The sequence below is a fragment of the Salvelinus namaycush genome, chromosome 39 (assembly GCF_016432855.1).
Source record: "Salvelinus namaycush isolate Seneca chromosome 39, SaNama_1.0, whole genome shotgun sequence".
Classification (NCBI taxonomy): Eukaryota; Metazoa; Chordata; class Actinopteri; order Salmoniformes; family Salmonidae; genus Salvelinus; species Salvelinus namaycush.
In genome coordinates, this window is record NC_052345.1 from 14,048,262 (window position 1) to 14,074,358 (window position 26,097).

General features: G+C 44.1%; 1 protein-coding gene across 1 annotated transcript; it reads left to right on the plus strand.

Moving 5' to 3' along the window:
- The first annotated feature begins 1,551 nt into the window (after nucleotides 1-1,551).
- LOC120032707 (myomesin-2-like) lies at nucleotides 1,552-25,771 on the plus strand. Its single transcript, XM_038978898.1, has 38 exons — nucleotides 1,552-1,655; nucleotides 2,824-2,919; nucleotides 3,547-3,682; nucleotides 3,917-4,071; nucleotides 5,231-5,323; nucleotides 6,560-6,648; nucleotides 7,011-7,085; nucleotides 7,557-7,721; nucleotides 7,983-8,144; nucleotides 8,801-8,942; nucleotides 9,339-9,538; nucleotides 9,687-9,740; nucleotides 10,540-10,667; nucleotides 10,924-11,107; nucleotides 11,219-11,230; nucleotides 11,936-12,116; nucleotides 14,154-14,275; nucleotides 14,497-14,514; nucleotides 14,879-15,066; nucleotides 15,327-15,453; nucleotides 15,620-15,795; nucleotides 16,043-16,157; nucleotides 16,414-16,573; nucleotides 16,651-16,757; nucleotides 16,857-16,901; nucleotides 17,025-17,161; nucleotides 20,909-21,053; nucleotides 21,389-21,448; nucleotides 21,803-21,870; nucleotides 22,158-22,271; nucleotides 22,460-22,547; nucleotides 22,672-22,710; nucleotides 23,411-23,516; nucleotides 23,789-23,952; nucleotides 24,114-24,150; nucleotides 24,364-24,386; nucleotides 24,469-24,524; nucleotides 24,714-25,771. Exons 1-38 carry the CDS (start codon nucleotides 1,552-1,554, stop codon nucleotides 25,197-25,199), a joined length of 4,557 nt encoding a protein of 1,518 aa, XP_038834826.1. The 3' UTR covers nucleotides 25,200-25,771.
- Nucleotides 25,772-26,097: the final 326 nt, after the last annotated feature.

Here is a 26,097-nt window from a genome sequence, read left to right on the forward strand (position 1 = left end):
CAAGGAAAAACAGTTTATCCAAAAATGAACCTGTTGAAAAATCCTACAATAATATCGACGAAATTGACGCAAATATTTGTGTTAATTATTTGACAACTTCAACAGCCACCTGCCCTCGTCAACTTTGACTGAACGTGTTGAATGGGTCAGAAAATGCTGGTAAATGCTATATATAGTCATAAGTGCATCCATACATGGGGTGGTCGGGGAAAGCCATTCCTTGAGTGAGAGGGTAATATTTTTGTTACCATCAGCAAGTGCCTCCCAAGCGGCATCAGGCTCGTCTGCTACCGCTTTGCGCTGTTTTAATCTCAAGGGGTGAGTCGCGTTTCTATCTGTTATTTTATCATAATTACATTGAGCGGGTCGTTATAAATCCAACATTTTTATTTTAGGGGAACCTTATATTTCCAGTACATTAACGTTGATAATGGTCATATATGTTGTCATACATGTAGGCTAAGTGAAAGAGTGACAGATTTACATGTCGAGTTGTTTTGGGGATAGATAATTTGTCTCCAGTGAGGGATAAAGGGTTGTGTTGGAATTTATCTGAAGGCAGTTATACTTTCACTGTGCGCTAATGGCATGCCTTTGAATGAAGAGGTCGCTGAACCTATTTTCTTGGGTGCATCATTTTGGCAACCTAACTAATGATTGTATACCTAAGACACGTCCTGGAAAGCTGGATAATGTACTGTATAGGGAGGGTACATAAACAGTTTAGTATTGAATTTATTTAGAGGCAGTTGAATAATGAATGTATTGATTGATCAGGATGTAGATGACCTGTCTTATGTTAGGCCAATTTATTTTCTAATGCGAATTGGCCTACATTCAGCCAAACTTTCAGGCTACTAATTTTCTTCTGTAGCTTTTGACCATATTTCTCCAGTGCATTAGCCTTCAAACTTCTTTCAGCTATTCATAGATGAGCTGTGCTCGCTGTAAGGGGAAACATTTGAGGGGCTGACCCCTGTTGATATGGTGGTATGTGGAGGCAACATTCATGGCCCCTCTTAAACCATATACTTATGCCTGAACATGTATATTTGTGGGATAAATATCATATAATTAGTATGCAAGGGAGATATTGTGAAAGATATATTCTCTGGCAAAGTATTTGGGGTTTAATGGAGAAATAATAACCATTGCGTATCAGTCCTTCGACAGCCATTTTGTGAGGCCTTCAAAGACAGAGATAGCCTGTGTGCCTATAAGTACGGGCGCTTCAGTTAGGCTATGTTGTCATTAATTATGTGAAAAGTTGATAATAATAGGGAATATTCATGTACTAAGGCTTTGCAGATTCTCATCAACCGTAGACAGTTGACAACTATAGTTGACAATAGCAGCGTGAAAGCGCTCAATGGGAAGTCATTATTGTGTCTGGTCATGCTAAAAACATTGATGTTAATGTTGAAAACATCGTTAACACAGCAAACCATCTCCAATGTTCAGTTGCATGTGAAGTAAAGGTAAACAATTCCATTTCCCTCCTCCCTCTCCTACCTGGTATTGTGACCAGGTTTCTTTTGAAGTGTTCCAGCCATGGCTACCAAGGTCATGCATTTTAATCAGAAGAAGCATGTGAGCCACCTCAGCCATCACAGCTCTCACACTACTAAGCATGTTGTCAAGGAGCACTCTTCAAGGTAGGCGATTAGTGTTATTGCTCACCTGCAGCACTCTAGAAAGCAGTTCTTTGGCAATACAGCAGCTGGAGCACAGTAGTGTGGATGTACATAGTGCTGGTGTAGAGGGAAGTGGAGTGGACAAGAGATGGTCTCCAGCATCAAATGTCCACCACCCCATGCTGATGCTACGCGGCTTGCGACAATGAATTTTGCCTTGTTTTAGGGTCGTAGGGTCATAGCAGGCCACTAGATGTTGCTTTAGCGCTCCTGTGGTCTGTGGTGAGCTGAAGTGGTGGCGTTCAAATGGAACCGTACCCAATGAAGCCTCAACCTCAGAATTTGTCACGCTGCAAGCAGAAGCCAAAGTGTTGGGACCTATTGACCGGGTCATAGCAGGTCGTGACGTTGATGTTGTTATGCAACCCATGTCTAGTGTGCATGCCACTGCTTCACTGTGCCTGAAACATATGCTGAACTCTGTTCTAGAACCCAACCCATCAAGAAAAAACTATCCAGTTACTGGACTCTTTACTAGTTATATTTGCTAAGAAATTAAAGGGCAATTCTGTAACTTTTCAACCTCCTATTCATCATATCCAGCACCAAACCAGTGTCCATATATGTGAAAACAGCACGTTTCTATGATCTGTGGTTAAAAAGACAAGAAGAAAGGTACAAAAAACAATGGGTGACATCACAGGGTAGGCCACGGTGATTTTCTAAACCTGCAACGAGTTTCTAGCCCAGGGGATGGTATTTTCTTGCTCCTCGCGTCACCGCGAATCTCATAGGGTTTGAAAATCCATGTTTTTAAAATTTTTCACTTTTGATGATGTCATCGGGTAGACGTTTTAAACTCTCTATTTTTTTTCTACAAGACGTAGAAATGCTCAATTTTCACATATGTTGACACTGGTATTGTGCTGGAGATTGAAAATTAGGTAGAAAAGTGAACTTTTGTCCAATACCAATGACCTCACTATCTAGGTGAAAACCACTAAATTAATTGCTTTATTAGCTTTTATGTCCCTTTTTGTTTTTTGATATGAAGTATATTCTGCAATTGTTTTTACATTTTAAAACCGCAGTACCACCACAACAGTGCTGGCACTAAGTGTTTGTTAATCTTCCTGTTCTAATGACTCGAATGACTCTAATGACTCTAATGACTGCTCTCTCTCCACAGGAAATCAAGCTCCAAGTCAGTGAACCAGGTGCAGCACACCCACGCCACAGAGGCTATGGCTGAACCAGCCTATACAGTGCCGGCGTTCAGGCAGAGGTAGGTCCAATAGGACAGTGTCTCCTAGCTACATTGGCCCAGTACAGAAACAACCCCTAGCTCTTACCCCTAGACACTTGTGTAGATCTGAAAGGATTCAATAGGCGTAAGCAATTTGGCAAAATCTCCACCCAACTAAGATGGAACTACTACCATACCTATTCAATTCTTTCAGGTTTACATGAAGTGCCTAGGGGAAGGGGCTAGGGGTTGTTTCTGGACAGGGCCGATATGTCATGCTGTTTTAGGTGTAAGGGAATATGAAGCACAGTCAGAGCTGACTGCAGGCAAAAACTAGCAGGAGCTACTATGGTGACTGAAAAACACAGCAAATATGCCAAATTGTGTCCTGGTACATGTGTTGTATTTCATTATACAGCAGGGATCATCAACCAGATTCAGCTGCGGGACGATTTTTAAATCCAACAATTAATAAAAAAACGATGACAAAAAGCAAGCCCCCAGTTGTGGAACCCTGTTATACAGGATGAGTTGGTTAGATGTTAATAACGAACCTATCTGACCTAATACTGGACAATACGTTGAAGTGTTCGTCGTTTTTTATTAAACACTGTATATTGTACCGGTATATAAATTCCTATCTTTCCTGCTGTGGAATATGTGTAGAGACGTCGGTGAGATAGAGGAGTACCAGCGAGTGTCTAGTCATGTTGGGAAAGGACTTGCTTCCATTCAGAAGGAGCTCCACAGGATGAGAGTGGCCACAAAGACCCAAGTGGAGAATATTGCGATTAAGAGAGAGGTAATACACGGGATTGTGGAAGGGTCATGTTATATACAGTGCTGCTGACACAGGATCATATATCATTGATGAAACCCTGTGATTTGCAAATACCACAGTTAAACAGATATGTCATATTTGATAGCTTTTTGCCTATAGTTTCTATTATCCTATTTCTACCTGTACTAACCTTATCACTGCTGGAGGAAAGGTTCCCCCTCATTTGCTTATGCAACCTATACTGCCTCTCCTCAGGTGCAGGAGATGATGCACAAGAAGGTGACGTCAAGTACGGAGACGGACAAGGCCCCTGACTTCCTGGTGGCTCTGAGGCCCCACACCATGTGGGAGAAGACTCCTGTCAAGCTGTTTTGTACTGTAGACGGTCACCCCAGGCCTATTGTCAAATGGTTAGGAGCGCTCGCCTCTTATTGAACTACTGTTGTGCTTCATTATGTATCAGTTTCCATATTGTGTATGCATCTGGTAACCACTATGATTAGCCATGTAGTCCTTGAGATGTGACATGTTTCACCAACAACTTAGCATCTGCTTTATATAATTTATATAGTTCAGAGACATTTGCCTACGATGGTTTAAAATGCACTTTTAATTAGCATTTACCTGCACTTGTGGTTGTAAACTGGTTATAATGACATCATTTCAACCAGATTTGTCCTCTGGGACAGTACTTGGCTGGCCTTCATTATGGTGTCTATTGGAGCTTTTTAGTGAGGTTTCCTCACTTTATGGGTCTCATTAGCGCCATGTTAATGATCACATTAGCACCAATTACACCATCTCTACTTTAACAGCCAGCACCTTGGTCTTGGCTAATGCTATAAATGTCTCTGCACATTTCACTGTTTATTGGAGGGACTTCACAGATATTTAGACTATATTTTGTTTGTTTCCTGTTAACGGCCTCCCGAGTGGCACAGTGGTCTAAGGCACTGCATCGCAGTGCTAGCTGTGCCACTAGAGATTCTGTCGCAGCTGGCCACGACCAGGAGACCCATGGGGCGGCGCACAATTGTCCTAGCGTCGTCCAGGTTGGGGGAGGGTTTGGCCGGCGGTGATGTTCTCGTCCCATCGCTCACTAGCGACTCCTGTGGCAGGCCGGGCGCAGTGCACGGTGACACAGTCGCCAGGTGTACTGTGTTTTCTCCGACACATCGGTGTGGCTGGCTTCCGGGTTAAATGGGCATTGTGTCAAGAAGAAGTGCGGTTGGGTTGTGTTGCGGAGGACGCACGGCACTCGACCTTCGCCTCTCCCGAGTCCGTACGGGAGTTGCAGCGATGAGACAGGGCTGTAACTACCAATTGGATACCACGAAATTGGGGAGGGAAAAAAAGGTTTCCTGTCAACACGGCCTCATTAGAAATGTTCAAAATAGTGACCAAAATAGTGACCTAGCAAATATGCTAACATATTAATTATGTCAAAACTATGCAATATTAGTTATATGTCACATAACAGATGTATTAAAAACACTTCAGTACTAAAAATTCCATCAATATTGAGGTGTAAAAGAACCCACTTACTAATTTGATGCCTTGTTTTTTCAGGTATAAGGGAGGAAAACCTGTTGACCCACTGAGTGCCGCAGGAAAGTACAAGATTGAGAACAAGTATGGAGTACACAGTCTGATTATTAGCAGGTACTGTGCCTCACTCTAATTCACTGTCTCTTTTCATGTTAATTGGTTCAATTTGACCAAGGTCAAGTTCGGGTTAATTTCAACTTGATTAAGGACATGAACCGAAATTCAATTCACATACTGTAGTATTTGAAATCATTATTACATACATTAAATTGTGTTTCATTTCTTGAACTTACTGACGTCAAATGAAATTGTCACTTGCCTTGTTCTACTCTATGAACAGGTGTTGTTTTTCCACTTGTTGTCAGGCGGTACCCATTGTCCCCCTTTGGTTGTTCCCTGTTGCCAGTGGAAGTGAATGGCACCCCAGTGAAACTGAAGGGGGGAGGGGGTTGTTGCATTTCCTATTTAGTCTAAAGCCAGCTCCGCCTCTAAACACAGCCTGCATGTCGCTGGCCCGCCCGGCCCTCGTCTTCAAGACTCCTCAGCTGTTCATACCGAAGTGCTGACCTCCGTGTCATTCGATCCTTTCATTCCTCCTCCCCCCTCTTTCTCTCTCGCTCTCTGCACTGAATCTCTCCTACGTCGTCATTACGTTACTAGGTCAAAAAGGAGACCGCAGTTTAAGGTAGCCCCCCCCCCTCCCCTCCTCCGCCCCAACACGCTCTCTTTCATACCCTTTTCTTTTCCTCACTTAATCAATTAGTTGTCTTTGATAATATTTGAAGAGAAAGAGAGTAACAGTGGGAATAAAATGGCCTGAGATCCATATCACCCCAGCTGGGAATATGGAAAACAAATCGTCTATTAAAATAGTACTTCCAGGGGGGACGGTCACATTTCTCCTCTTCTATTCTCACCCTCGGATTCTCCTTGGGAATGTCTGTCCTCACGATGTGCCGCCTTCTTAACGCCTTCTGCTGCTTCAGAACGTCGCCTTCTGTTCGACGGCGCTCTCAAGCCATGAGATCACTTTCCAAAATGCAATGTCTCCTTCTTCTCACTCATGTCGTCAAACATTTGACTGGTATTAAAAGTCGTCCTTTAAAAGGCATGAAGGTGAAGGGGAGGATGTTATGAACTAAATACATTTCTTGGATGTTACACAGTCCTGAAGTCATTTAACACAATGCCAATAACCCCCTATGACATTAACAGTTTTTAACCAATCAGAATTCAGGATTAGACACACCTGTTGTATAAACAGTGATAATGAACAGCACAATACACATGTACCATTTATTTGAGCCAATGAAATCGTAATATACTAATATCTAATTTCCTTCACTTTAGGTGCGTGGTGAGTGATACTGCAGAGTACAGCGCCGTGGCAACGAACTCCCATGGATCAACTACCAGCAAGGCCTCTGTCACTGTCAAGAGTGAGGTTTTTTTTCTCTCTCTCTCTCTCTCTCTCTCTCTCTCTCTCTCTCTCTCTCTCTCTCTCTCTCTCTCTCTCTCTCTCTCTCGCTCTCTCTCTCGCTCTCTCTCTCTCTCTCTCTCTCTCTCTCTCTCTCTCTCTCTCTCTCTCGCTCTCTCTCTCTCTCTCTCTCGCTCTCTCTCTCTCTCTCTCTCTGTCTTTGAAGTATTTGCACTGAAGGATTTGAACTGCTATTAAAAGTTCCCTCAAATGTCACTCTCCAACGCAACAAACACCCATAGCATATGAATCTGAATGAAGGTTTTCATTTTTGAAAAGAATGTTCCTTCTTCCCTTTCTAAAAATGATTTGTATTCCTCGTAGGACCAGCAGGAGGAGCCTATGGGTCCTGCCAGCTTTTTGGTCAAGGTGAGAGGAAAGAGTGGATTGAGGAGGAGGGTGGGTGGAGAACCAGCCCAGTGCTGCTGGAGTGGGGCCCAGACATGGCAGGCTTTGCTTGAGATCAGAGTCCACAAATAACAGTCTCTATCTAAGTGGCCTGATAAGCACTGGAAACTATTGTGAGCGTGACTTTGTGTTGTTCTGGCCCTGAGACAGTCAACGAATGAAAACAAGTGGTGACTTATATTCAACACACACTGGAAGGACCTTACAATGTCACAATACAACAAACTTTTACTAACACATCAACCATGATAATATTGGATTGTGCTAAACTGGCTTGTTTACATGTCATACTGACATTTCTTCATCCACAGCTGCATAATATCTGTATGTATTATATACTGATATCGGTATATGTTGTTTAAGTGTTTGGTTAACACAGATCATAGCAAGTACTATAGGGCATATTGGTATACTTGAGATGTACTACTATATTAGCATGTGTTGTCCTTGTCTTCTCCTCAGTGCCCCACCTGACTGTGATCCACCACAGTAAGCTGGAGATCACCATGCTGGATAGGTTTGGAGTGTCGTTCGGAACAGAGGGAGGTTCCATTAGTCTGGTGTGTACCATGGTGGTGGTCCCTGATCTGCCCAACGTACCACCACTGGCCCAGTGGTACAGAGACGGTGAGCGAGTGAACATTACTCAATGGCACATCATCACAATACAGCACCACACAGGAGAGCCATACAGTACATCGTGCAGAAAACACAGTGCATCTTAATTCACAGCACATGTCCGTACAGCGCAGCCCAGCATATTACAGTATGACATAGAATGAAGGAACTGTTTTTGAAAACATTCTACGGTCATGTTCTTATGGTCAACTCTCAACAACAACCAACTACTCGATAAAGTGTTGTTATTCCGTCTCTGTTGTTGATCAGATAAACTGCTGAAGGCTGGGAAGTTGGCTGAGATTAAGGTTGGTGGGGGCGCTGCCACTTTGACTTTGCTCCACCTGGCCAAGGATGATGAGGGTCTGTACACCCTCCGCATGTGGACGAAGGACGGCACCACCGAGCACAGCGCCTACCTCTTTGTGAAAGGTAAAATCATATGGTCTTATAATTAAATGATAATATTATACTTTGACAATAAAGCAGCAAACACTCTTAGAAATCTATCTAGAACCTTAAAGGGTGCTTTGGCTGTCCCCATAGGAGAACCTTTGAAGAGTCTTTTTTGGTTGCAGGTAGAACCATTTTGGTTCCAGGTAGAACCCTTTTGGGTTCCATGTAGATGGGTTCCATGTAGAGCCCTTTGTACAGAGGGTTCTACATGAAACCCAAAAGGGTTCTACTTGGAACCAAAAACGGTTCTCTAATGTGGAAGAACCCTTTTGGAACCCTTTTTTCTAAGAGTGTAGAAACAACATATTTATATTTGAGAAATATTATTTCATGTTATACATTAGAAAGGAAAGAATGTTTACTATAATTCTATACATTAGAAACAATACGAGGTTTGAGGTTTGTTGTTAAGAAACATTTAGTGATAAATGACACAGTTCCAACGGGCCCTTTAAACTTCCGGCCTGACTCAACACAAAGATATGCTCTAGGCATTTTACATACTGTATTCAGTTTGTAATCCCATACATATTTGCATGTGTTAACCCAAGTGACGTATACAGTGCTGCCACTTTGTCTCCTTATTCTCTACAGTCCCACCTTGCTTCCTTGTTCTCTTCCTTATTCCCCAGATGCTGCTCCCTCTGTGGCCGGAGCACCTGGTGCACCAATCAGCGTCAAGGCGTTTGACATCAACTCGGACTACGTCCTGGTTGCCTGGAAACCCCCCAACACCACCAACGAGGCTGCCATCACCGGATACTTTGTGGACAAGTCAGTTTTAGTCATTTAGGACCTTACGTTAGACTCTCCCATCCAGAATCTCCAACAATAGTCAATAAAAGCAGATTTGATTGTAGTTGTTAGAAGATGCAGAAGACCTAAAGGATGGCCATTGAGAGTGTAAGACAGTGGAGTGATTGTGAGAAACTTCACGCTCACATGATGTTTCAGATCTAATCTGGTAGAGCAATTGATTTTGTGAAGCTACCGGATCTCACAGAGCCAAACAAAGACTTGTGACGAAGGCATGCGAATTAGATTTCTAGATAAATGACTGATGGAACTACAAACATCTGCACTATCATTGTTGACGTCCATTCAGACCAGCACTTCCACACGTCAATACATTCTATGGTTTGTGATGTAATTCCTTCTCCTCCTGTACAGACGTGAGTCTGGTAGTGCTACCTGGTCCCAGTGTAACGACGCCCCAGTGCGGATCTGTAAGTACCCCGTGCACGGCCTGAGCGTGGGTCACGCCTACCACTTCCGGGTCAGGGCTGTCAACAGTGCCGGGATCAGCAGACCGTCCCGGGAGTCTGACTCGGTGACTGCCCTGGACCCAGCTGAGCGAGAGAGACTGCAAGGTACATAACCACACACCCACTCATGATGTCTACTTGAGTGCATACTCAAAGGACATCTTTTATATTTAGATTTTTGGGTGAAATATCAGCTAGCAGATGCACCTTTGTGTCATACATGACTTTTCTGTTTTTTCCTCTGTTGAAACAGTGATTAAACTGGATGGGAAACATGAAGTAGTGATTAAAGATGATGACCTGGAAGGTAGAGTATGCCAACAATGGTAACAGACCAAAATATTGTGTTGAGTCTATTCTATTCCTCTCGTCTATTAAACAAAAACACTGGATAACAAATGAACCTTCCACACAGCATTAAAATCAACATATCCACAACATTTCCAGAACTGACCAATATCCATCAAAGCAAATACCTGTTGAATATATTGTATCGGCGAAAGCCCTTACAATATACAATAATATACACATGAATGTATGTACACATAAATACTTGTGTTCTCAGTACCTTAAAGGAGAAGTTGAAGGATTTCTCTCCTAATTGTCTCATCGTTATTAATCAATAAACCCTCGCGCTTCCTGCTCACCTTCTGCTTTTAGATTGGACTTTGGTATTGCCATAGTAACAACTCTAATGATACTAGTCATATTAATATCAAAACTTCATAATAAGAATGAATAAAAACTTTTCTAAGAAACTTCATTGACCACACTGGAACGAACGGTAAGACGAACACCATAATAAATAGGCAACTAACCAGCCAGCTCTTTAAACTTAGATTTAACATGGGTAGATTACATTTATTTTCCTTAACTTATATCCTTCATTTTTCAAATCCAAACGTCATCGTTGTATAACTTTTAACCCACCATCTAACTCTTGACGCAAACATTGTAACTAAAACGATCTAAACTAACCCCAAATGTAATTCCATAATAATAAATACTAAATGAACCCTAAATGTTCTTTAAAGTTGATGTAATTAGTATTGATCAAATAATACGTGTTATGAAGTATTGTTCAATGCCATTCAATCCCAATATAGGTTACGTTACATTGCCGGGGGAGCCTACAGATATACATGCCTCGGAGATATTCAAATCATATATCGTGCTGAGCTGGAAACCCCCCAGCCCTCGTGGACGGGCACCACTGTGGTACATCATCGAGAAGGTGTGTGGCTGCTCCTTTCCCCTTCCCATCTACAGTATGTAGATCTCTCAGTACAGGAACGGTAGTAGATTAGACAGTCCATTTATCATTTCACAACTTTCAATCTGTCTAAAGTGCAGTAATATTTTTGCAAAATGGCAGAAATAACAGCTGGCAGGTATGTTGCTAAAGGCATTTTTCAAATGAGATTAGTGATTCAATCATGTTGTAGAAGGCTTTACCTTTCATTTGCCCTCCCGTCCCAAATATCCACTAGTCCGTGTCAGGCACTGGGGCTTGGCAGAGGATCAACACAGCAGTGAAACTGCAGTCCCCTCGCTACCCCGTTTTCGATTTGGAAGCCGGGAAAAAGTACCAGTTCCGTGTGTATTCTGAGAACTTGTACGGGGCCAGCGAGGCCTCTAAGCCTACAGATCCCATCGAAACGGTGGATGAGCATGGTAAGAGTGGGGTTTAGCACACACACACACACACAAACACAGGCAGGCACACACACACACATACACACACAAAATGTATGATACATGCATTTACAAACAGTGACAGTCAAGGAATCCTTCCAATTCTACTTTGATAAATGAGACTCTGTTTAACATATGTTTCAGGTAGTGAGCGGCCTGTTGGTATGTACAATATAAAGCACAACGTTTATCCCTTATTTTAAACATACTGAGATTTATGTAATGTGACTATCACACTCCTGTAATGTCACAATCACAAATCGGTCTTTCACCCCTGTTCGTATTTTGGAGAAACTAACTACCAATGATGATGGGCATGATTAAGTCACATCAAATCCTACAGTATCCTCACCCTAATGTCACAACCACAAAATACGTTTCGTCCCCACAATATCCATGATTGATAATGGTACACTCTTGTCTGACACGAACTCCCGTCATGAAAGACGCATGACATCATGTATCACAACTGAAAATAATGCCTCTGTCATCCCTTGCTGAAGGTATGTTTTGTGGAATATAGTCCACAGGTTTACAGAATGGTTATTGTGTCCATTGTTTTTTATATTTCTGTATCTCCTCATAACATTGCACCAAGATATCACATCAGGTATGTTATGCATAATGAGAAATGCTTTATTTTTCACGTCTTAAATTAAGGTGTTTATAAATGATGACGATCATTTATTTGAAGATTTATAATGAAGATATGTGTTTTTCTAATTCCTAACCCCTTTACTCTGTTACTGTGTAGTAATGATACATCAACTCAATATCTCCAGTCCCCAACATGCATGTGTTTTGCCTGTGTAGGTGTTCCCTCTGCTCCTGGTCAGGTGGTTGCCACCAGGAACACCAAGTCCTCCGTGTTTGTGCAGTGGGACCCCCCCAAACACCCCAACCACCTCATGGGGTACTACATAGACGCCTCTTTGGTGGGATCAAAGACCTGGGCCCCATGCAACCATAAGCCCTACAAGCACACCAGGTAGCCATTTAAACATATACGTTTGTCTACTAGTTATCTATTCAAGTTACGGCAGTGATTTAATATTAGATATGTTATTAAAGGAGATGGGACAGTGAATGTAGTGTGACAGGCCTCTGGCTTGAGAATAATCCAGAAATAAAATCTTTGCAAAACGAGACACTGATTTGGCAAAATCCTGACACCTACAGTGCCTTCAGAAAGTATTCAGACCCCTCGACTTTTCCCACATTTTGTTACATTACAGCCTTATTCTAAAATCTGTTAAATAAAAACAAATCCTCAGCAATCTACACACAATACCCCATAATGACAAAGCAAAAACTGGTTTTTAGAAATTTTAGCAAATGTATTAAAAATGTATTTTCATAAGTATTCAGACCCTTTGCTATCAGACTGGAAATTCAAATCAAATCAAATGTATTTATATAGCCCTTCTTACATCAGCTGATATCTCAAAGTGCTGTATAGAAACCCAGCCTAAAACCCCAAACAGCAAGCAATGCAGGTGTAGAAGCACGATGGCTAGGAAAAACTCCCTAGAAAGGCCAAATCCTAGGAAGAAACCTAGAGAGGAACCAGGCTATGAGGGGTGGCCAGTCCTCTTCTGGCTGTGCCGGGTGGAGATTATAACAGAACATGGCCAAGATGTTCAAATGTTCATAAATGACCAGCATGGTCAAATAATAATAATCACAGTAGTTGTCGAGGGTGCAACAGGTCAGCACCTCAGGAGTAAATGTCAGTTGGCTTTTCATAGCTGATCATTGAGAGTATCTCTACCGCTCCTGCTGTCTCTAGAGAGTTGAAAACAGCAGGTCTGGGACAGGTAGCACGTCCGGTGAACAGGTCAGGGTTCCATAGCCGCAGGCAGAACAGTTGAAACTGGAGCAGCAGCACGGACAGGTGGACTGGGGACAGCAAGGAGTCATCATGCCAGGTAGTCCTGAGGCATGGTCCTAGGGCTCAGGTCCTCCGAGAGAGAGAAAGAAAGAAATAATTAGAGAGAGGATACTTAAATTCACACAGGACACCGGATAAGATATAACAGACTGACCCTAGCCCCCCGACAATTGAGCTCAGGTCCATCCTGTGTCCATTGATCATCCTTGAGATGTTTCTACAACTTGATTGGAGTCCACCTGTGGTAAATTCAATTGATTAGACATGATTTGGAAAGGCACACAACTGTCTATAAAAGGTCCCACAGTTGACAGTGCATGTCACCGCAAAAACCAAGCTATGAGGTTAAAGGAATTGTCCGTAGAGCTACAAGACAGGATTGTGCCGAGGCACAGATCGGGGGAAGGGTACCGAAACATTTCTGCAGCATTGAAGGTCCCCAGAATACAGTGCCCTCCATCATTCTTAAGTGGAAGAAGTTTGGAACCACCAAGACTCTTCCTAAAGCTGGTCGCCTGGCCAAACTGAGCAATCGGGGGAGAAGGGCCTTGGTCAGGGAGGTGACCAAGAACCAGATGGCTAGGAGGCCAGCATCCCGGAGTCGCATCTTCACTGTTGACTTTGAGGCTGGTGTTTTGCGGGTACTATTTAATGAAGCTGCCAGTTGAGGACTTGTGAGGCGTCGGTTTCTCAAACTAGACACTAATGTAGTTGTCCTTTTGCTCAGTTGTGCACCGGGGCCTCCCACTCCTCTTTCTATTCTGATTAGAGCCAGTTTGTGCTGTTCTGTGAAGGGAGTAGTACACAGCGTTGTACAAGATCTTCAGTTTCTTGGCAATTTCTCTGATGGAATAGCCTTCATTTCTCAGAACAAGGATAGACTGACAAGTTTCAGAAAAAGTCCTTTGTTTCTGGCCATTTCGAGCCTGTAATCGAACCCACAAATGCTGATGCTCCAGATACTCAAGTAGTCTAAAGAAGGCCAATTTTTTTAAATTTTCTTTCAAAAACAAGGACATTTCTAAGTGACCCCAAACTTTTGATCGGTCGTGTATATTGTCCAGGTCTTAGAGTCAGCAATTATACCTTAAATTCAAGACGTATAGATGATCATGTTTCATTTCCCTGTTTTAGGTTTGTGGTCCATGGACTGACCCCGGGGGAGACCTATGTGTTCCGTGTCCAGGCTGTCAACATCTATGGCCTCAGTGATGAGTCCCAGGAGTCGACTCCTATTGCTGTGGATCCCGCCCTCAGTGAGTATCAATAGAATGTTGCCATATGAGAAATGCAGTATTGCCATCAATTAATACAATTGTATTTATAAAACCCTTTTTACACCAACAGTTGTCACATACAGTGCTTTACGGTAACCTTAACTAGACCCCCAAAGAGCAAGCACTATTGCCTTACTATCAATACTTAACTTTGACTATTTTCCTTTGTCCAATATGAAAGATTTTATGGTTTCATCTAGAGAGGGGAGTGGAGTATGGTATGTATTGAGTTGTTCTGTTATCTAGGGGTGTTTTAATGCACAGTTTTGCTCCTGAACAGGTTCACCACCAGACTTATTCACTGTCCCTTCCCCCAACTTTTGCTGTGTCTGTGCTCTGAACGCTTGTCAGAGTATCACAGTATTATCGTGTGTTTCCTTTCAAATCACCCGCCATACTGTACATACAGTTTAACCACTACATATATCACTGTATAACAAAAAACCCTCATGCAACTGTATGACAAACCCCATATTAAAAAAAAATGTCTATGAATTTTCACATCAGTTTGAAATGAAAAACTGGTCAATTTTACATGTTGGAAAGGTATTCTGAATTTACCTGTGTGACTCTGTGCCACAGCGACTCCCAGTGCACCTCATGGCATCACCATGCTGAGCTGTGACGGAGCCTCCATGATCATTGCCTGGAAGAGCCCCAAGCACTGCGGTGGCTCCAAGATCAACGCCTACTACGTCGATAAGCGTGATGCAGACACCCTGGCCTGGAAGGAGGTCAACTCTGCCGCTACCAAGACCAGGACCTACACGGTACGTCACGTGGTGTCAGAAGTGGCATCTGATTAGGATAAATAGGTTTGCTTCTTCATACATAATGGTTTAATAACTGCAGTGCTGATAGTGTGAATGGTATGTACTCTTCCCTCTGCATCTAAATAATAGATTAGATCTATAATTAAACTTTGCCATTCAAAATCAATAGCAAATATGTAGCTACTTGTAGCAACACTGTTGAAAAAAATATTGGATACATTTGGGTCCCTGTCTCAATATTGTCCCCTTCTCTTCAGGTCGACGGTCTGACGGAGGGAACCTTCTACGAGTTTAAGGTCAAGGCTGGGAACCTGGCAGGTGTGGGCATGCCCTCTGCTCCCAGCACACCTCTGAAGTGTGAGGCCTGGACTATCACAGTACCTGGTAAAGTAACCATCTTATTATGAGTATTTTTTATCATTAGTATTGTGGTACTGCATAATGTCCCTGTTACTTATTTAATTTGAAATGAAGTTATTTTAATTTGAATAATGTTCCAGCTATGGGCAGTGAGATTGTGCAAGGTTACTGTTTGACCTTTGACCTTTAGGTCCAGCCTATGACTTGGCCTTCAGAGAGGTCAGAGGTGACTCCCTGGTCATCCTGTGGAAGGCCCCTGTCTACACCGGCACCAGTGCCGTCACTGGATACATGGTGGAGATGGCCAAGAAGGGACATCACTACCACCCCCTGAATGAAGAGGCTATTGGCCACTGTTACCTGCAGGTAAACAAGCAGCTACTGTATGTAGACCTGCAGACATGATGATTCACATCATCTCTGCAGAGTTTGTATATTGAATCTTAACTTGTAATATGTGTGCGTAAAACTCAAGAATGTAGCTTGAATCATGTGTTGATATAGAAAGGTTCATTACATTTCATGTTGTGCTCATGTAACTCAAGTTAGGATTCAGTCTACAAATTCACAATGTAATGTTTAATGGATGTAATGATTTGTTGGCGCTGTATAGGTGACTGGTCTGGAGGCAGGTGCAGAGTATACGTTCAAAGTGAAGGCTGTCAACGCTGAGGGAATAGGAAAGGCCTCCCAGACATCTGAGCCAGTGGTTGCCAAGGCTCTGCCAGGTAATAACACTTATATGACAGCTATATGACAACTGTATGACATTTACTGTATGACAACATCAGTCTGATATAGCCTGTTGGATTTGTGTTTGAACAGTTTTGGTAAAGGAACATATATCACACACACCTCCATTGGTTTTGAGCAGGGTTTTCATTAGCTTTTGGTTTGAACAGTTTTGCTGAAGCATAATATGTACATTTCCTCTCTACCACTCAGCAATAAAGGTTATTATTTTGTTTGTTTTCATGTGTTAAGGCACCCAGGAGATCCAGTGTGGAGTGGATGAGGACACTGGTGATATTTTCCTGTCATTCGAGGCCTGTGAGATTTCTGAGACCTCCAACTTTGCTTGGTCTAAGAACTACAAAGAAATCAGTGACTGTACAAGAGTCGCCATAGAAACTAAGGGCAAACAGTAAGTTTTTTTTTTGTCACAACCATAATAAATATTTTTGTCAACATAATTTGTCTCAACATTTATTTCTTTTCCAGCTCTAAGCTGACTTTCGTCAACCCAGACGTGAGTGATTTGGGTGCCTTCTCTGTGGTTGTGACTGACACTGATGGAGTTTCTGCCAGCCACACCGTGACAGAGGATGGTAGGTTTGGATACGCCCCTAGACTCAGGTTTAAAAATATAGATATGTTTCTTGTCAAAGTTTATACCGATATTCTTCATTCTTGAATTTATCTTGCAGCCCTGAACACCATGCTCGAACTCAGCTACAACATCAGACATCCAAGTGAGTATTATGCTTCAATATGCATCTTTGTCAGGGGTGAAGTGTCACATAGGAATCTTTTCACAGTACCACAACAAATATCCCTTGAGAATTGATCATTTCTTTGTTTGTTTCTTCGTCCAGTTGTCCCACTGAAGCACCAACTGAACTATGAGGTTCTAGAGAAGGGCCACGTGCGTTTCTGGCTGCAGTGCCTCAAGATGTCACCCGCCGTCACCTATAGGTTCATTGTCAACGACAAGGAGGTCACCAGCAGTGATGTACGTGCCAAACCGACAACATCAAACATTGCTTTTTAATCAAGGAAAAGGAAGGTGTGCTATATGGCACAGTTAACAAAGCAACAGAAAAAATATTTAAAAATGCATGTAAACATGATGCCTGTAACGGCTGTCGTCTTCCTCGTCTGAGGAGGATAAGTTAGAAGGATCGGAGGACCAAAGCGCAGCGTGGTAAGTGTCCATAATGTTTAATTAAAGACAATAAACTGAACACTTCCAAATACAAAACAACAAACGTGAAAACCGAAACAGTTCTATCTGGTGCAGACACCCAAAGACTGAAGACAACCACCCACAAAACCCAACACAAAACAGGCTACCTAAATATGGTTCCCAATCAGGGACAACGATTGACAGCTGCTTCTGATTGAGAACCATATCAGGCCAAACACAGAAATAGCAAAACATAGAAATACAAACATAGACTGCCCACCCCAACTCACGCCCTGACCATACTTGTAACGGGCCTCCTCCTTCTCTTCATCCGAAGAGGAGTAGCAAGGATTGGACCAACGTGCAGCGGGTTGTGAATACATAATGATACTTTATTAACAAGACGAAACTAAACACACGAAGAACACTTGATAATTTTACAAAACAACAAAACGAAGTAGACAGACCTGAACGAGAGAACTTACATAAAACATGAAGAACGCACGAACAGGAACAGACTATTACAAACGAACGCTACAGTCCCGTGTGGTGCGCAGACACAGACACGGACGACAATCACCCACAAACAAACAGTGAGAACAACCTACCTTAATATGACTCTCAATCAGAGGAAACGTCAAACATCTGCCTCTAATTGAGAGCCATACCAGGCAACCCAAAACCAACATAGAAACAGAAAACATAGACTGCCCACCCAAAACTCACGCCCTGACCAATAAACACATACCAAACAACAGAAAACAGGTCAGGAACGTGACAGAACCCCCCCCTCAAGGTGCGAACTCCGGGCGCACCCCTACAACTCAAGGGGAGGGTCTGGGTGGGCATCTGTCCGCGGTGGCGGCTCCGGCGGCGGACGAGGACACCACTCCACCACTGTCTTTGTCCCCCTCCTTAGCGTCCTTTGAGTGGCGACCCTCGCCCCCGACCATGGTCCAGGAACCTTCACTAAGGCCCCTCCTACATAGAGGAGACAGCTCAGGACAGAGAGGTAGCTCAGGACAGAGAGGTAGCTCAGGACAGAGAGGTAGCTCAGGACAGAGAGGTAGCTCAGGACAGAGAGGTAGCTCAGGACAGAGAGGTAGCTCCGGACAGAGAGGTAGCTCCGGACAGAGAGGTAGCTCCGGACAGAGAGGTAGCTTAGGACAGAGGGACAACTCTGTACTAATGGCAGCTCCGGACTGGGTGGCAGCTCCGGACTGGGTGGCAGCTCCGGACTGAGTGGCAGCTCCGGACTGAGTGGCAGCTCCGGACTGGAGGGCAGCTCATGACTGGAGGGCAGCTCATGACTGGAGGGCAGCTCATGACTGGAGGGCAGCTCATGACTGGAGGGCAGCTCATGACTGGAGGGCAGCTCATGACTGTAGGGCAGCTCATGACTGTAGGGCAGCTCATGACTGTAGGGCAGCTCATGACTGAAGGGCAGCTCATGACTGTAGGGCAGCTCATGACTGTAGGGCAGCTCCTGACTGTAGGGCAGCTCCTGACTGGCTGGCGGCTCTGGCAGCTCCTGACTGGCTGGCGGCTCTGGCAGCTCCTGACTGGCTGGCGGCTCTGGCAGCTCCTGACTGGCTGGCGGCTCTGGCAGCTCCTGACTGGCTGGCGGCTCTGGCAGCTCCTGACTGACGGGCGGCTCTGGCAGCTCCTGACTGACGGGCGGCTCTGGCAGCTCCTGACTGACGGACGGCTCTAGCGGCTCCTGACTGACGGACGGCTCTAATGGCTCGGGACAGACGGGCGGCTCTAATGGCTCGTGGCAGACGGATGGCTCAGAAGGCGCTGGGCAGACGGATGGCTCAGAAGGCGCTGGGCAGACGGATGGCTCAGAAGGCGCTGGGCAGACGGATGGCTCAGAAGGCGCTGGGCAGACGGATGGCTCAGAAGGCGCTGGGCAGACGGATGGCTCAGATGGCACTGGGCAGACGGATGGCTCAGATGGAGCTGGGCAGACAGGCAGTGCAGAAGGCGTTGGGCAGACGGCCGACTCTGACCCGCTGAGGCGCACAGTAGGCCTGGTGCGTGGTGCCGGAACTGGAGGTACCGGGCTGAGGGCACGCACCTCAGGGCGAGTGCGGGGAGAAGGAACAGTGCGTACAGGGCTCTGGAGACGCACAGGAGGCTTGCTGCGTGGTGCAGGCACTGGTGGTACTGAGCTGGGGCGGGAAGGTGGCGCCGGATATACCGGACCGTGCAAGCGTACTGGCTCCCTTGAGCACTGAGCCTGCCCAACCTTACCTGGTTGCATGCTCCCCGTAGCCCGTCCAGTGCGGGGAGGTGGAATAACCCGCACTGGGCTGTGTTGGCGAACCGGGGACACCATGCGTAAGGCTGGTGCCATGTACACCGGCCCGAGGAGACGTACTGGAGGCCAGATATGTTGAGCCGGCTTCATGGCACTTGGCTCAATGCTCACTCTAGCCCTACCAGTGCGGGGAGGTGGAATAACCCGCACCGGGCTATGCACACGTACAGGAGACACCGTGCGCTCTACTGCGTAACACGGTGTCTGCCCGTACTCCCGCTCTCCACGGTTAGCCTGGGAAGTGGGCGCAGGTCTCCTACCTGCCCTAGACCCACTACCTCTTAGCCCCCCCCCCAAGAAATTTTTGGGTTGTACTTGCGGGCTTTTCGGGCTTCCGTGCTAGACGCGTCCCCTCATAACGCCACTCCTGGGCTGTGGCTGCCTCCTTCTCCTCCCCAGAGCGACGATTAACTCCAACCTTCGCCCATGGTCCTTTTCCTTCTATGATCTCCTCCCAAGACCAGAAATCCTGTTTCGTGCGCTGTCCGTTAACCCGCTGCTTGATCCGGGTTTGGTGGGTGATTCTGTAACGGGCCTCCTCCTTCTCTTCATCCGAAGAGGAGTAGCAAGGATTGGACCAACATGCAGCGGGTTGTGAATACATAATGATACTTTATTAACAAGACGAAACTAAACACACGAAGAACACTTGATAATTTTACAAAACGAAGTAGACAGACCTGAACGAGAGAACTTACATAAAACATGAAGAACGCACGAACAGGAACAGACTATTACAAACGAACGCTACAGTCCCGTGTGGTGCGCAGACACAGACACGGACGACAATCACCCACAAACAAACAGTGAGAACAACCTACCTTAATATGACTCTCAATCAGAGGAAACGTCAAACACCTGCCTCTAATTGAGAGCCATACCAGGCAACCCAAAACCAACATAGAAACAGAAAACATAGACTGCCCACCCAAAACTCACGCCCTGACCAATAAACACATACCAAACAACAGAAAACAGGTCAGGAACGTGACAATACTAAATAAAGACAAAACAAAGGAAATAAAGGTCAGAACGTGACAATGCCTTTTTCTGTACTCTGAATTTCACTGATGAATTTAATTCAATAATATTGTATTCATCCCACAAGGGGCAATTATGCAGTGTGAATATACATAACAAATAACATGAGACATAATCACATTGAACATATAAACAGTGAAACATAAAGGTAATAGTTATTAGGAAACATGCCTGATGTAATGATGGTATGTGTTTTGTATGTGCCACAGAGCCACAAGATCAGCCATGACGTGAACACCGGGGTGATCCAGATGACTGTGGATCACTTCTCCAAGGCCAGCGAGGGCACCTACACCGTCCAGATCCACGACGGCAGAGCCAAGAACCAGAGCTCTCTGGTCCTGGTGAGAGATGGTGAGAGGGGATTTAATATACAGTACGTCAGACCTGGGTTCAAATACTATTTGAAATGATTTCAAATACTTTATCTGGGCTTGATTCAGTTTCCCGGCGCAATAGAACCAATAGAATAGTCAATAAAAACCACAAACTCTGCCCATCTGGCAATCCAGGTAAACTAAAGCAAACACTAAAATGATTTGATAGATTTCAAATAGTGTTTGAACCAAAGTCTGATATACACATATGATAATAGTAAGCATTTTCTTCTTTACTATAAGGCTATGGTGCTAGAGTGTAAGAGGCTGGGTATTAGGTTAAGTACTGACGTTGTTGTGGTCTATTCTCAGTGTTCAAGGCTGTCTTGAAGGAGGCTGAGTTCCAGAGGTCAGAGCACATCAGGAAACAAGGTATTCTATCCTAGTACACAGATGATTGATGGCACATATTTGATCGATTAGTATGAAAGTTTATGTGTAATTTGTCAACAAGAAAGTGAAGACTTTGTTGTCTTGATATCATACATTAGTAATCAGCTGGTCTGTTAGTTTGATTTTCAACATTTCAGACTGCGCTGTAGATAAAGTTTGTACGGGTCCCTTGTGGTTCAGTTGGTAGAGAATGGTGCTTGCAACACCACGGTTGTTGGTTTGATTCCCACGCGGGACCAGTATGAAAAATGTATGCTAAATTACGTAAATGTAAAAATGGACTGTATATTGTGATAATAGTTTTGAAAATGAAATATTTCTTATCGTGTTTAGGTCCCCACTTTGCTGAGTACATTTCCTACCATGTGGATGACGACTGTACTGTTCTGCTCGTCTGCAAGGTAACAAACACGTTTTCTAGGACCTGTTGTTATGGTTACAGATTTCAATTTACTTCAGGTTGAAACTGTGTACACATTTGTAATCATTGGGGCTTTGCTGTTTACCCATTAAATTGTTTGGGAGCATATATAGTTTTTTGGGACTTCGTTGTGATATAGTTTACTCTCTGTTAGTCAGCACCTCTACAAACATGTTTGGGTGTGCTTCAGCTCATGCTTTTTCCTAAGCTCTTCAGTGATTTAAAAGTGTCAGGACAGATTGTATTCTGTATGTGTTCGTGTCTCAGGTTGCCAATGTGAAGAAAGAGACTGTGTTCCACTGGTTCAAGGATGAGGAAGAGATTGTTCTGGAGACCCCTCCTAACGTGATGTCTGGATCTGTTGCTCTCCCCATCTCCTTGGTAACTACTGCTGTGAACCTTGAAAGCAATGACTGCACAAGGAATACAACTGCTCAAGGGAACTCTGTTTTTTGCAGACATTTTCTTATATGAATATTGACCCTGTTTTTCAATTTCCCACAGTATCGTTTTTTCCCCCAAGATCACGATACTATATAATCTCAGTAAATAGTACCTTTTTTCTTCAGTTCTCCAGAAAAGACCAGGGCCATTACAAAGCTAAACTCAGTGATGACAGAGGGAAAGACTCTTCTGTCTTTGACATTTCTGGCCAAGGTACACTCCTGCTCCAGGATCTCCATGATCTATAATCTGATTATTGATACAATATAATTTCCTTTATCAGGACATATTGAAATTTAATTCCTCTTTCTACGAATATTCTGTTTTTGATTTGCAGTATTTGACGATATTATCAACGCCATTGCCCACATTGCTGGTAAGTACTTTGTATCAAAACACCTGCTGGGAAAAATATTGATGTTCTCCCTTGCATTGTTGTGGTACTTCGTGTTGGTTGGATTGTGAAGGTACTTAGTGTTGGTGTGGTTGTGAAACTACTTAGTGTTGGTGTGGTTGTGAAGGTACTTAGTGTTGGTGTGGTTGTGAAGATACTTAGTGTTGGTGTGGTTGTGAAGGTACTTAGTGTTGGTGTGGTTGTGAAGGTACTTAGTGTTGGTGTGGTTGTGAAGGTACTTAGTGTTGGTGTGGTTGTGAAGATACTTAGTGTTGGTGTGGTTGTGAAGGTACTTAGTGTTGGTGTGGTTGTGAAGGTACTTGGTGTGGTTGTGAAGGTACTTAGTGTTGGTGTGGTTGTGAAGGTACTTAGTGTTGGTGTGGTTGTGAAACTACTTAGTGTTGGTGTGGTTGTGAAGGTACTTAGTGTTGGTGTGGTTGTGAAGGTACTTAGTGTTGGTGTGGTTGTGAAGGTACTTAGTGTTGGTGTGGTTGTGAAGGTACTTAGTGTTGGTGTGGTTGTGAAGGTACTTAGTGTTGGTGTGGTTGTGAAGGTCTTAGTGTTGGTGTGGTTGTGAAGGTACTTAGTGTTGGTGTGGTTGTGAAGGTACTTAGTGTTGGTGTGGTTGTGAGGGTACTTAGTGTTGGTGTGGTTGTGTCTCTGCCTCTCCTTTTCCTCTCAGGGTCTTCTGCCTCTGAGCTGGTGCTTCAGTGTACCCCAGAAGGCATCAGGCTCCAGTGCTACATGAAGTACTACACAGAGGAGATCAGGACTGCCTGGTTGCACAAGTACGCACATCTCATCATCTACATCACACTCAGCAAGGCCGGTTACACAGTATGCAGCCATTTTGGAGATGAGATTTGAAGGCATACTTTAACCTACGCCAATCAATGGATGTTTCTAGATACTATTTTTATTTATTTAAGTTTAGACTGTAGGGTAGATTTGTCTGTTGGTCTTACCTCAACTTAATGTATCCATCCTTTAAATATAACTGTGGAAAGACAGTAACGCAGGGGTTTCATTTAGACAAATAAACCTGACCATGTCCGTTTAGGGATAGCAAGATCTCGTCGTCTGAGAAGATGAGGATCGCCGGCACAGCTGAGATGGCCTGGATGCAGATCAGGGAGCCATCAGAGAAGGAGAAGGGACACTACTCCATCCAGATTATGGATGCCTCCAAGTCCCACACTCGCACATTCGACCTCTCCGGACAAGGTTAGCATCACGAGAGAAAAAATCCCAGCGGGTAAAAAGATGTTACAATGTTGAAATCATGTCATTGCAACCAGACGTTTTGACCACTAGGATTGTTTTAAATTGCACTTAGCTTGTCTTTTGTAGATGATGTCTTATCATGTCAATTTGTCTTTTTGTAGCATATACCGATGCCTATGAGGAGTACCTGAGACTCAAGTAAGATACTTATTGCTGTGCTTTTCTTTTTATGGTTTTTCGTCCAAAGTTGTTTTTTTTGCAAAATGCAAGACGTAAGATAAGAGTCAAATAATTAAAAGTTCCACAGGTTTTATAAGGCACAAATTTGTCCTCATCGTATACACACTGCCAAATGTTTTGGTAATACACCAAGTCCTTGATTTATAACAATGTCATTATTTTATCTTTCAGGGCTGCAGCCTTCGCTGAGAAGAGTGAGTAGACTATATTTACACAATACATATTATCCTAGTGATTACGTGATAACAAGTACTAATTGACTGTTCTAATCCTCAGACCGTGGTAGAGTGGTTGGTGGTCTGCCGGATGTGGTCACCATTATGGAGCAGAAGGTGGGATATACTATGCACTCTGAACAAACTTTATATCATGATGATATATGCTTGTATAAGATTGTGATTGTATTGAAAATACATGGTCTCTTGTAGAGAATTGCGTGCATATTCAAGAGATCTTTCTCTCTGACCTCTATCTCTCTGACGTCTGACCTCTCCTCTCCACCTCCCTCTGTCCACCTTCAGACCCTGAGCCTGACCTGCACAGTCTGGGGTGACCCCAGTCCAGAGGTCACCTGGTTCAAGAATGAAAATGAGGTAGTCTCCACTGAGCACGCCAAGATAACGCTTGAGGCCAATAAGTTCGCCAGCCTCACCATCACCGCCGTCACGTCCGAGGACTCCGGCAAGTACAGCATCAACGTACGGAACAAATATGGCGGGGAGTTCGTGGAGATCACCGTGAGCGTCTACAAGCAAGGCGAGAGCCCCCCCGAGCCCAAAATGGGAGGGAGAGGAGCAACACCTGCACCCCTGGCCTCCAAGACCCCTGCCCAAACCCCTACCCCTGCCCAAACCCCCATCCCCCAGACCCCCACCCCATCCCTTAAGTCCCCCACCCCGTCCCTAAGGTCCCCCACCCCAACCGCCAAATCCCCAACCCCCCCTAGGCATGTTAAGTCGCCCAGCCCTGCCAGATCTCTCAAGTCACCAACCCCCCCTAGAAAGTAACCAGGGATATTGATGCCTGAGAAGGCTTGAGGCATTGCCTGCTACTGATTTATAGCATGAGTTGAGTGAACCGAGAAGCTGTTACATGAAGGTGTCCATTTTAGGTGTCATATAGCTTGGTCACTGAGCTTTAACATGCAAGAAATGTTTGAAAAAATAAATGAACAGAGTAGATGTTAAGTGTTAATCATAAAAAAAGCTGCACCTTCCACTATACTGTACTATATAATGGAATGTCTGAAGACCTGGGATCAGCCTGCCTAAAGTGCCTGGTGGGCAGGGTTTGTGCCAGGTGGTGCCAGGTGGGCGGAATTTTCCATTGCAACAGGCAAGCTCAATCAAGCACAGCTAAAGTTTTTGAAGTGAATTCAAATGGTATTTGAGCCCAGGTCTGAATGTCTGTGTCTATTTCTCTGTGGATGGTGAATAGATGTCAGAGAGTGCAGACAGAAAGACACACAGCTAGTGCCGTCTGCACTGCAGTCGCTATATACCAGAGAAGTTACGTTTGTCTGCACCGTGTTGTGTTTCCCCCTTTGCTTTGTGTTAGAAATAAACCTAATTTATCACCTCTGTTGTCTTTTCCTGTCATTCTTTCTTTTTATTTCCCTCACTTGTCTCCTCTCACCTCCTAATTGTCTTTCCTTTATCAAGGAAGAACCTTTTAGTCATTTACCAATAACTTTAGACGATACGGACTTCTGTGTCGCACAATATCCTTTTGATATTCTCCTCAAATATGTATTAAGAACATGTTATACCTTAATACAAATGTACACTCCACAGAAGAGGTCATATTTGGAGTAACAACACTACCTATAAAGAATACTACTGTGTTTCCTTTCACCCAAACAAGATACTACTAGCCTGACTTCTTCCAAACCTCTGAAAGGAGAGG